The 13,189-nt window shown below is 40.6% G+C and overlaps 1 protein-coding gene across 1 annotated transcript; it reads right to left on the reverse strand.

Annotated features, from left to right (window-relative positions):
* Window positions 1–5,888: 5,888 nt before the first annotated feature.
* fam210ab (family with sequence similarity 210 member Ab) lies at window positions 5,889–10,235 on the reverse strand. Its single transcript, XM_083760485.1, has 5 exons — window positions 10,098–10,235; window positions 9,583–9,617; window positions 7,711–8,229; window positions 7,472–7,583; window positions 5,889–7,116 (listed from the first exon to the last, which is right to left on the reverse strand). Exons 3-5 carry the CDS (start codon window positions 8,172–8,174, stop codon window positions 6,781–6,783), a joined length of 912 nt encoding a protein of 303 aa, XP_083616611.1. The 5' UTR covers window positions 8,175–8,229; window positions 9,583–9,617; window positions 10,098–10,235; the 3' UTR covers window positions 5,889–6,780.
* Between the last annotated feature and the right edge of the window lie 2,954 nt (window positions 10,236–13,189).

The following is a 13,189-nucleotide window of genomic DNA, read 5'->3' on the forward strand; positions in this document are numbered from 1 at the left end:
GATGACATCACAGCAGGGCATGGGCGAGGCCAAAGTTGCCATGGTTACCCAGGGTATTTAATAGGGCTGCGAATCTTTAGGTGTCCCACGATTCGATTCGATTCCGATTCTTGGGGTGACGATCTTTTCGATTTTTCCGATTCTCGATTCAAAAAAGATTTTTTTCCGATTCTAAAGCAGTTTTTTATTTTTATTAAAAACAATTAAATAGAATTTTAGCATGATCTACTCCAGTCTTCTGGCATGAAAGCAGAGTACATTTAGTAAAAAGCTTGTATAATTGTAAAGGTTTTATCAACTGAATGATTTAAACACACAAAGGTTAAATCCAAGAGTAAGAACATGTCTCATTTATTTAGCTTGCACAAATTTGAACCAGTACAAAAGTTACAAAATCTCTTCTCACTCAATACCAGAACAATACATTAGTATTAAAACAGGTGTAAAATAAATACAATTGGCAGGCTTAGCTTAGCTGGGTAGTAAATGCACTATGCAGAAACCCAGGCCATAATGCATTGCATGCACAGGTAGTACCTGTGCATGTTTTTTTTGTTTTTTTTGCACAAATGTACCTGTCAGGTACAGGTACATTTGTGCAAGAAAAAAAAGAAAAAACGATTTTTGGAAAATGAGAATCGATTCTGAATCGTACGGCATTAGAATCGCGATTCTAACTCGAATCGATTTTTTTTGACAGCCCTAGTATTTAAGCCTAGTCCCTGATTGAGCACAGGTGTTGCTGACAGGCAACAGAGAGGCACACTGTTTTAAACTGTTTGTTAGGCTGATGGTCTCTGTATGCGTTAATGGCAGTTTATGTTTATTTCATTGTATTTAATTTCTAGACTGAAGTATAGGGCTTTGGACTTTTAATAAATATGATTTAATACCAACTGAATGGGAAAGTTTTGGACTTCAGTTCTTCTACACACGTCTGAACAACCTCCTAACCGTCAGTAACCAGTAGTGCCAGAAGTATAGGGCTTTGGGCACTACAAGAGCCATATGATGTCTACTGATTTTAAATACAATGAAATAAACATAAACTGCCATTAACGCATACAGAGACCATCAGCCTAACAAACACAGTTCAAAACAGTGTGCCTCTGCCTGTCAGAAACACCTGTGCTCAATCAGGGACTAGGTTTAAATACCCTGGGTAACCATGGCAATTTTGGCCTCACCCATGCCCTGCTGTGATGTCATCAATATATATACCATTTAAAATCAGTAGACATCGTATGGCTCTTACATGCATAATATTAATACCCATTAGTATTAAGCTAAGAGATGACAGAGAAGGAAAGAAAGAATGAAGTGATGAGGCAAAATCCCAATTCATGTTGCACCTACGACAGTGTCAGACGCTGGAATCTATTGAGATATTGTAGATCTGTTATTTTTGGCGCATGAGTACATGAGAGATGTACCCATTAGGCAAGGTGGGTGGACCGTCTGGGGTCCCAAAAGTCTGGGGCCCCTGTGAGATTTGGATAAACTGCTTTTTATTCCAGTATAGAACAGAACCCTCAAAATTCATACCTGAATAATTAGGGGTCATGCCTATGTTCCCTCAGCCCTATGTTCCCTCAGCCCTATGTTCTCCCATTCCAAAACAGACCCTATGTTCCCTCAGCCCTATGTTCCCCCATTCCAAAACAGACCCTATGTTCCCTCAGCACTATGTTCCCTCAATCCGATAAGTGCAAGTGTAATAAATGTAATAGTGTAATAAGTATAATAGTGTAATAGTGTAATAAGTATAATAGTGTATAGTGTAATACAGACAGCATTTTTTCCCCAATGAAATTGGCTTACAGCTTGTCTCGTCTCGTCATAATAATAGGTTCATAATAATTACTCAAATTAATTAACTTATAATTATATCGGTCGGCCTGATGGTGGCGCTATAACAGCCCACTTTACGTTTTGGCTTATAACTCTTGAACCATATCGTGTGTACGGTTGCAAGTTGGTCATCTCCGTCAACTTTTTGCAAGATTCTATAACCTGGACGTGGCAGAGCATGCTATGACTCACGTAGTCCTGGGTGTCGCCTCTAGACGAGGCAGGTCACGTACATAGACTTTTAGGTTTGGGTAACTTATGTGAGTTGACCCTGGTATACGTATAGGCCATAGGGCATACCCCGGAGCATTTAGGTGGACCAGGACTGTCAGCTCAGTTAGCCTTTGGAGCATATAAGGGCAAGAGGGCACGTACTGTGTCATGGCGCAAAAGGCCCATTCATAGTCGAATGAAACTGTGTGCCTGTGGCACCCAGGGGTCCCTGGAAGGGCCTCTGCTGTGTTTATATGCTGGTAGAATCTAAAGCAGCAGCATCAAATATTTGCAAGAAAAACTAAATAGGTCAAAATGGGCAGATTGTTTTACAGCCCAAAACACGCCTTCATTGAGTTGAGTGACAGCTGACATGACAAGCCTCTGTTACGGCACTCCTTATATTAGGACCCCAGAGAACCAATGGGGTAGAAGACTCCTTATATTAGGACCCCAGAGAACCAATGGGGAAGAACACTCCTTATATTAGGACCCCAGAGAACCAATGGGGTAGAACAAACGTTCCGTCCTCACTGCATGTTACACTTTGCTAGTGCAATTAATTCACAGTATAAAATGTAAACCTTCATAAAACTAAATTATTAAATAATTAAACAGACTCTTAGGTTAGGTTAAGGTGTGCTTCCCCGTGGGAGGTTAGGGTGAGGGTTTGAGATGGTTAACATCGGTAGACTGTAGACAACTTGACTGTGTGTACTGTACGTGCGTTTGATTTGTGAGTTCTCTTGGCACAGTACCATGGGTGTGTACGCATAACAAAACCATGATGCTTCTATGCAATGATTGGTATGAAAAACATCATTGAAGCTGAGAAGTGTCGGCTATGTGGTTGACACGCACTGTGAGAAGATGAGTTCAGATATGTACCAGTGCCACTGTCTGCTATTTTGTTTAAAGCTGCATTACACCTCAAGCAGACTGAAATTATGAACCCTTTTGGGTGTTATTTTGTCCATAAAGATTAAAGTGATGCTATTCTTGTGTGATCCTCAACACAGGATTTGATATATCCAGACTAAAATTATTAATATTGCCGCCACCACCAATAACCATGATAATACAGCAGCTATCTGCACCCGGGGAAATCACTTTGCCAGCTTGTGAATGTGATGGACATTTCCATTAATATTTTATTTTTGCCACGGACATGCAAAACAAGTGATCAATGATATTACCAGAACACAAATGTATAGCCTATAGTACTAATTGACTCTTGTCTTGACGTGTCATAGTGTCTACTCTATTCCACTGCGCTACACATTTTAAAATAAGTCATTTATCAAAACTTATTTTTGGGGAAAAGCCGATCTACAAGCTCACAACACATTACGGCATGTTGTGACCTTGTAGATCAGCAATTGTCCTTTCTTCTTAGCCTATAATGACATGCCCAAAATTGGGATTTCAGGGTTAAAGTAGCTATATAGTTACCCAACTTACCCAGAAAGACTGGGAAGTTATCCACTGTATACTGGTGGCCGTCCTGAGACAGGCATTATATGTGGCATAATACATGGTCCAAGTATATTCCATGTTTGGGATTTCAATGAATGGGTCTTATACAGTAAGTAGGCTACAGTTGCAGTCCGAGAAAGGGACACTTAGCTGCAAAGGTGAATGGGTGCGCAGTATACTTAATATTAGGTTATTGCAGATGGCCTTTCAGAGGACAGTGTTACTTGGGGACATGAGGAGACAGGAAGTTCTACAGGCTAAACTAGTTTTGTTTGTCAACGTAGCTTAAATAGTTGGTGTCAGTTCATTAAAGTGTGTACTCTAGGTTGATGAGACAACTATGCAATGGAAACATACCTGAGATTCAAAACAGATAATTAAGTACATGATGAGTGATTCATGAAGAAATGTCAGGATTTAAAGGAATGTTTCACTGTTCACTGTTTCACTGTGTTGTTGTGGAGCATTTGCTATAACAAAGTAGATAGACTAGACCCCATGCAGTGCAGTAGTGTCATTGCTGTAACTTGGTATCTGTAATGTGTTCTGTTGCTGCAGGGTGAACTACTGTATGGGTAGCATTATAGAATAATTGATGCCTTACAGCCCCCCCCCCCCCCCCCAACCTGTCTGTCTGTTTTGGAATGAGGGAACATAGGGCTGAGGGAACATAGGGCTGAGGGAACATAGGCCTGAGGGAACATAGGGCTGAGGGAACATAGGGCTGAGGGAACTTGGGTACAGTCCCAATAATTAAATGCCCCAAGAGTGCATATTTTATATTTTATTAACCATCAATGCCCCCATCCCAGTTCAAACTACTGTGGTTTATTGATTCGATTCGAACTCTACAGGGGCAGATCGGGAACTAAACTTCACACAAACACTGTTCAGAGTTCTGGCATCATGGCATGAGAATAGTCAAAAAATAATTTGCACACATAATGGAGCGCTACAGCAGTGTTTACATAAATTTGCCATAACTCGGATCACTGCAATATAGGACTAGGTTTGAAGGATGCATAGAAAGATCTATTTGAATAAATGTTTGCAGTTCCTCTGGCCAAAACCTTTTTAAACTGCAAAAGTAAAATAATCTATGCTGTCAAAAGTAAAAAAAAACTAACAAAAAAACAATAACGCTATAAAGATGTTCAAAATTATACTGTTGTCAAAGCATTTTTTAAGTCATTATACTAGGTCTCAAACATATTGATAGATTCCAGTCACACTGCAGAGGCCTGGTTTTCAGAGCCACGTGAACACCCAGGGCAGAGGGTTGAGATTTTCAGTTTTCCAGACTGTTTAGGCTCAGATCAGTGAAAGGGTTAGCCCTTTCACTGATCTGAGCCTGGTTTCCCAAAGGAGAATCTTAGGCCTATTGGTATTTAGAAAATCTCAACCCTCTGGCCTCTATCATATCTGGGAGAACAGACAGGTGGCAGTGGGACTGTGGAATCAGTTGTTCATACGTTTGGACAGCAGAGGTCATTGTAACTTAGATTTTACACTAGGAGCATATAAACAAGCAATGCAACACACTGGTAAGTGTCAACCCATGTCTGTATGTAGCACAGCATGTGTGACAGCATAATTTACATATTTGCATTTCTGATGTAGATTCTACTCAGTGGAGCGTGATTTAATTAGTGAAGATGGAGTAAGACATGGAACTAATATGAGCCATATCCGACCAAAGAACCATGAAATATGTGGAATGTGAGCCTCATGCAGCCATTAAGTGACTGGGGCACCCCATGATATAGTAAATCCTATACAAATATTCCAAGTATCCAGCTCACCTAGAAATGGGGCAGGATATCTTGGTCCAATTTTGCAGAATGTTTTAAAAAAGGTATGTATGTGCTCTATATGAACACACAGTGGAATAAATTTTCATAAATTTAGTTGGCTAAACCGGTCAGTGCCTCAATGTTTAAAGGTGCAATCTGGAACTTATTTTATTGAATCAACCCGTAGAGTAGCGTTAATTCATTATAATGAATACATCTGCAGTAGTTGGGAGGTGGTCTCCCTAATTTTCCATTGGGACGTTTTAAATCTGGTGTACTGCTCATAATTAGAAAACATGTAAAGGTTTGGTCTCCCACACAGGATACTAGCCCTGGTGTCAGAGAGACTCGCTGTAAGCACTGGACCAGGGCTAACAGGATACCTGGGTTCAATTCCCACGTAAGACATTAAACTTAGACTGCAGCTCTAAATATTCAAAAAAATATTTTACAAAATCCAGCCTTTAATTGCCATAATTTGTCATAACTCATATAGCCTACTTAATAGAACGCATAAACATTTTAGATAGTTAAGCCACTCCAGTTTAGTTTATTAAGTAAAGATGTCTAGACAGCTGTACAGGCCATTTTCTAAATACCAATGTACTTTAATTGGTATGTAGCTTATTATTAATGATCATACATTTACATGTAAATCATGTCCTTGTAAAATGTTGACCATTCTCACACCAGGTAGCTTTCATACAATCAATCACTGATTTTGCTTTTAGCACATCCCATTTTAATCCCAATTTTCAGTCAACAATAATCAGGAAGTACAGACACTAAAATAAAATAATGCAATATATTAGCTTTGGCTATCAGATTAAACATACATTAGGAAACTTAATTTCATATATCAAAAACAGGTTGATAAAACAGCCTTCAGAAAGGCTTGGATGGACTACACCGTAGAAGGAACCGTGATCTTCATGTTTTATTTTTTATCTGAAGCATTAGCATGTTTCTGTTAAGTCTCTAGTATTGCATTGTCACACAGGTCAAAACATTCCTTTAAATGATTTTCATTTCAACCCTTAGCAGCTCAAACAATTTATTCCATCGATGTCAGCATAAGCAAAGTATCTGAGAAATGTTTTCTCCTCAAACGTGGCCATTGTTATAGGTTACCACATAACAATTACAAACCACATATTTTGTGCTAGTAGAGTCTTGGATGAACAGAAGCAAAAGTGTAGCATAGTCATGTACCTGCTAATCAGCGATCGTCTATTCCACATTTAGAGTGCATCATTGTAGGATATGGGCACCTATAGGGATGGTATCCAATGACATAACAGGCTATATGTTTATGGTGAAATTTTAGGACAATGATAGTGCAAATCCCTATTTTAGAAACAGAAGTGCCCACGCTTTCCCCCAACTGACTCTAAACATTTTGAGGTTGATTTACTATATTCAGAGCTAGTTGAGCCAGTTGTGTAATCTAATCGGTTTTCTTTCCAAATAATGATTTTCCATCAGAGACCTTTTCTTTGGTTTCCTGCAGTTTCTCTGACAACTTATCCTTTGTTTCCTCCATTTTTTCAGACAGCCGTTCTTTCGTTTCCTCAATCCTCTCTGAGAAGAGTTCCCTGGTTTCGTCCATTTTTTCCGAGAACATCTCTTTTGTCTCCTCCATTTTTTCACTCAGTTTCTCCTTGTTTTCCTGGAAGTATTCTTTGACAGAAGGCGGTGTGACCATGTAGCCTTGCCTCCTGAGATACTTCACTGAGAGCGACGTTCCACCCAGAGTCACTGTGTATCTGAGGGGGGTGGTAATCTACAGGAAAACAAAAGCCAAGTTTAGTTCAAAGATACTCTCCATATTTGAATTTTTCTGATGAATGAATTAATGCCCTACTTGGTCATACTACAGCGTCACACAAAAGTATCAAAAATAGCAGTTCTATGAGCTCGAAACAGCGCAAAGTGACGCGTAATGAGCTTCTCAATCTGCTATTGGCATTTTCTTATCCGAATCCTGAAAAGTCAAGGTTTTGGACATGAGTTTGCCACCCGACAGACGATATATTTTATCCTGGCATAAGGAAATGAGCATTTGCAACACCAAAATGTTTGCATCCAGATATTTTGTGTAATGCTGTAATAAAGAATAAAGATTGCAATGAATGTACCTTATACATGGCGTAGGCGGTTATGAGATAGCCACTAGAAGAATCTCTCAAAAGGTCAACAATTGAGTTTGGAAAACCTATCATCTCCATGAATGGCACTACGTTCACACCTCTGAAGAAAATAAAAGGCAGAGTTTAAAACTACCTCACACAACAAAGTAAAATAAATATCTATAGATCTATAATTATTATTTTTGTAGCTAAGTGCTATTAAGCTCAGACATGAAGACAACACTCACTTCATAGCAGCATAGTAGTACGTTCCAAGAAAGACGGATGATGTCAACAGATGTACAGGGATCATCACCTTTCCATATTGTTTAAACATCCTCTTAAATCTCTGGTAAAGACCAACAGAAGTGTCCTGCAGGGGGTCCAACTCTAAAGAGTCGTCAGTTGTGGTGGAGGTAGCAGTCGTGTGGGGGACCTCTGTCCCAGATTGCTCCCCATGATGAGGCTTACTGCCTGCCTGGGCTTGAAGCGTGGTGCCGGGATGAGGCTCGTTTGGTGGTTCCTGGTGCTGTTTTGGGTGTTGGGCTGCCTTGCTAGTGGCAGAAGTTGATAACCAGCGTTGAGCTGCGAGGGGGTACAGACGTTTTACACAGCTACACACTGCCAAGGGAGGATCAGACACGCCAACCAGCAACAAGCGTGCCGCAGCCACCTGCCGCGAAATCTTCTGGGATAGGACGCGCTGCATCATTATCCTCGTCGTCTCCACAAACCTCTGTAGTGCTGTGACGTACACTCACAGGTTCCTAGGTTTGAGATAAAAAAATAAATAAAACACATTGTAAAACACAGGTAAAGCCGGCGTTAGGGTTCGGTCACGCATGTGTGTGAGTTGTGAGACGTATGCCAAACACGTCAATTTCCAATGTGTGACTTTAAGCTGACGGGCTATGACACGGTCATTGTCACTACGAGTCAGCCAATTTGCATCATGCCCAAATGCAAATATAGAGTTCGGGTTAGACTCCATGGACACTCCATGATATGACATCAAGACTGACCTCTAAGTAGCAATCTGATAACAGACAATGTGGGAAACCATAGAAACTTGATGACAAACAGGCTGTGCAACCTGTTGTCGTTTCGCATCGCAATGGCGGCATGTTTTTCTCTTCAACAACAACCCATGGGACTATTTTCTCACAGATTTTCGTGAATCAAAGCTGCAAATACTTCGGCGTATGCTCCAAAGGTAATAGATCAATCCTGGCAGCCTAGGTAGGATGGCTATATTAATCTCCCGAAAGTGTTATTAGGCAAATTAAGATTGTTTTTTTTGTTTGTTTTTTTAACGCTGCTTATCAACTAGCCGGTTACTCGATCGATATAAGGTTATCAATATCAATTTATGAATGATCGATAATCAAACATTGAACTAAAAACAAACCTGCCCCTCAGAAATACCTCTGATCATAACACCTGCATTTTAGATGGACTTTATATGAACTCATTAATAGAACCAATGCAACTCTGCCTTGACTCCTCAACAACGATTTATACATAGCTGTGTGACACAGATGTGTGTAGTTAGTAGCAGCCATCACATCCAGATTAAACTGGCTATATTAAGACAGAGAGGGCATCACGTCCCTGCAGAGTACACACGGTATGCCTCGTCCACTCACCGGAGCATTTTGAGGTTGATAGTTTAGTCATTTCCTACTTGATCTACTACTTGATCTACTACTTATCACACACAATTGTGTGTTTAATCAACTTGAGACAGTATTTATCTTTATGACACACACCATTGTGCAATAAAAATACATGTCCAGAGGGCTAACTTTAGTTGGTTGGTTGCACTGGTGTTGACCAACTTGTTCCATACCCTCCAGCATATCATTTAAGCGTGGCCACATATACCACACAGACCTGCTAATTATTAGTAAATGTACGTTTGTTTAGTTTAGTTGCCCTGACATATTTTAGGGTGCATGTGCGCTTAAAATGGGTGCACTCTGGAATCCTGGTGTCATTGGTGGAAAGCCTGGTGGGCGAGGTTATGGTGTCATAATAACTCACTTCCTCATTGCACTCTTAAGCACAGTGATGGCAATAATGAAACATGTGACATCAGAATAGTATACCCATGCACATACCTTTGACTATGGTTCATAAAACATGGATACCGCACCTAAAAAAAAAAGAAAGGTACAGTATAATGAGGATTTAAGCTTGTGGAAATGACGCTTAAGTAAAGACTCACTTTAATGTTATCACGTTACTACAACATTGAGTAAACAAGTGTGGCTTGTTGTGCAAAGGTTACAGATGCAGACTTTTCACACCAAGCATGGCATCCTAGTTGACATTGCCTGCGAGGACACTGCCTAGAGGACAAGAAGCTAATAGCTAGTTTTTAGTTCTTTCATTTTGGACGGAAAGCGTCTCGTTTGCTCTGCCAGAGACTGTGCGCCACAGTAGCTGTCTGACAGGCGGGCAAAGGCCTGATTCTGAACTGATGCCAACTTTGGCTTGCTGACCGACTCCTTGACGTTAACATTAGCTGCTAAAGAGCTAGCAAGGCTAGCTCCCAGAACAGACCGGAACACTAAGTTACCGAAGACACGTAATATACTCTAGGTTGGAGGATCGGAAACAGAAAGATACATACGTTTCAAATGATACGATAAGGGATGGACTAAACGGTGTCCTGACTCCTGGTGTCCTGAGACCCATACAAGCATGCCCGATGTGTTATTCAAGAACCTCATTTGGTGCTGCTGCAGCCAGCCAGTGAGCGGAACGCGTGGAGGACTCGTCTCTCATGTACGCTGACCGCGCACGGGACGACGGGACTTGTAGTGAAAGAGGAGATGACGTCGTTATAGTGACAGTTGTTGTATCTGATAGTAATCATTGCTCGACTGTGTGTTCAGTGACAGGGATATCCAGCTCTTTAATAAACAGAAAATAAAATAAATTTTCAGCCAATTAGGAGAGTACCCAATTTAATATCAGCTTCAATTTTGTCCAGTTCCAAATATTCATCTATTTGTGTCATCATCACACTTTCGATTTCACTTTTTTACATGTATTCTTTTTGTGTGATACATACAACAATGTTTCATGGTAGCCGGCTTCACTCACACCTGCACAACAGATTGTTGTATAGCTGATGCATGAGATTGTTGACTGTTGCAAGCTCACAATTCATTTCCAATGGGAGTCACATGGTTTGACACAACATTTTTGTTGTATGAGGGGGAGGGGGGGCAGTCGAAACACAGCCGAAAGCCGTACAACTAAAATGTTGTGTCAAACAATGTGACTTCCATTGGAAATGCATTGGGGCGACCATGACACTTACCCTTTGTTTACATCTACCATGCAACATTGTTGTATGCTAGATGTATAGGGCCTCACTCACACCTTTACAACATGCATACAACGTTTGTCTTGTGTCTTGTCCGTGTTTAATGGCATGTCCAATGGAAGTCACATGGTTTGACCAAACATTTTTGTTTGATGTGGGGGAGGGGGGCACAACACAGCCATCAAACAAAAATGTTTTGTCAAACCATGTGACTTCCATTGGAAATGCACGGACAAGACACAAGACAAATGTTGTATGCATGTTGCAAAGGTGTGAGTGAGGCCTAGGTGTGAGTGAGGCCTTTGAGCTAGAGTCTTATAGATGAGAGGACACCCTAGGACAGTATTAAGATGTTGATATTACTTTTGTATTCATCTTATAAGGCCCCAGCTGTCCTTCAAGTGTTTTTTGACTGAGGGGGTCATATTTTGACGGCAGTAACTGCCTGTCATCAGTGGCGTGCACAGACGTTTAGGGGCTGGTGCTCAAGTGAAAAAAAGCGTGGAACCGGCCGGTTGCCTTAATAGTTTGGGGCATACATAATATATTAGAAACTTTTTCTTTAATGTTTTTTTTTGCAGCTTACGCCTTTATTTTATATATTTTTATAGAGGGACAGACAGTAGGCTGTGTGAGGTTAGGTTTACTGTTAGAGTTTAGGGTTACTTATATTTGGGCTATTTCTTTAAAACTATATATGTTTTGGTTATTTGAGTTTCCTCTATTTTTGTAGGAGCTAGCTCACTCAGGCATAAAGCCTCTTCTTCTAGGCTACATTTACATTTCAAGGTGTCTGTCATGTTGTCCTCCTCGTTTATTTCTGTAAGGCTTTAATTCTGACACGGGTTGCCATGCAAATCCACAGATATCCCCCAATCCAGGAGAAAATAAGGAGAAATGACAATTCAGGAACACCGCAGGAGATGGGGTCGAAATTCAGGAGTCTCCTTCCAGATTCAGGAGTGTTGACAGCCCTGCATCTGATGAGAGAGTAACTTACGACAGCTCCGTTCACTTTATGAGGCCAGTCCAATGGCGGCTCTTCTGCCATCTTTTCAGCAAGGTGGTAAGTAGGTGCAATTTCCCATTGACAGCCCATTCATCCAAACAGAAAAGTCCTATATGATTGTATTAAATAATGTTAAACTCACCATCAACATTGCAGCTGTACGAAAAGCTTGAATTATCACTCAGTTGTTCATGAGATGATGTAAAATGATAAGAGCACCCCTGACTTCACACAGGTGTGATTTTTTATTTACACCAATTGGATTTGACTGCATTTGACATTTTGGTAAACTATTGGTACTTTTAATTTAATTTCTTTCAGCCTACTGGTTTTAACCTGGCTTATTTCACTGCTGAACTACGGTATGCCAATACTACTGACCTACTGACTCATTAATTGCTCAAATTGGGATCCTTGTTGAAACACAATCTGCTGACATAGAAGAGGTTAGACTAGCTGCTAGCATTACTACTTGACAATTTAGGCATTTAGCAGACGCTCTTAGCCTCTTAATCCAGAGAGACGTACATTAAGCAAGAACAAAAAGCATGGGAATACATGACACCTGCTGTTGCTGATGCTGCCCAGAGCAATGGTTCAGTTGGTCATGATATCTTGGCCATCTGTCCATTTCCTTGCAGAGGATGGCCCCTTGGTTCAGACTTAGTGTTGGACCTTAGGAGTAATTTCCTTGCTTTCTAGTTTCTACTCACCTCACTCAGGAGCCATGGTCGGCTGGTCGCACGTGTGGATGGCATTTATTACAGCCTACGGAAACAGGATTTAATCTATCCAATATATTGCAGTCCACCCCCTTGGCTCATAGATACGTCATAGACCAGACATGTTCGATGTCCATGGGCCAATGCCATTCACAGCAAAAGGGCAGATTTTATGTCCCGCAGGTACCTTCCTAATATGCATTATTCATGACCCGCCACCAGAATAGTCATGTGAAATTCATACGTTGACACAGAGTGTGTGTGTGAATGCTTCTTTGAGTAGAACTTTTCACACCTGGTTACATTTAGCTACGCCAGTTGCATTTAAGACAATTTATTGGGCTGTAAACATAATAGCAATGCAGTGAATGCATGTGATAAAAAAGGCAGAAAAAAGGCTGAATTGTTTTTGTTTTATTCACAGCACCGATGAGTGACTTACATTTGGCACGAACAAAAGTCTATTGATATAGTATTGGTAGTATAAATATATATTTATTAAATACAATTGTTTGTAAAACTGTGACTTTGATGGTCAATAGGTACAGTATGACAGGAGATGCTGACTTTCATGGCTTATGATGAAGGTAAAGGTTTCAGGTTAGATAAGTGTCGAGGGGCAGGGTTGGGATGGGGTTATATAGTACTTTGTTAACTTC

This window comes from Protomyctophum parallelum (assembly GCF_964188405.1).
Source record: "Protomyctophum parallelum genome assembly, chromosome: 3".
Classification (NCBI taxonomy): domain Eukaryota; kingdom Metazoa; phylum Chordata; class Actinopteri; order Myctophiformes; family Myctophidae; genus Protomyctophum; species Protomyctophum parallelum.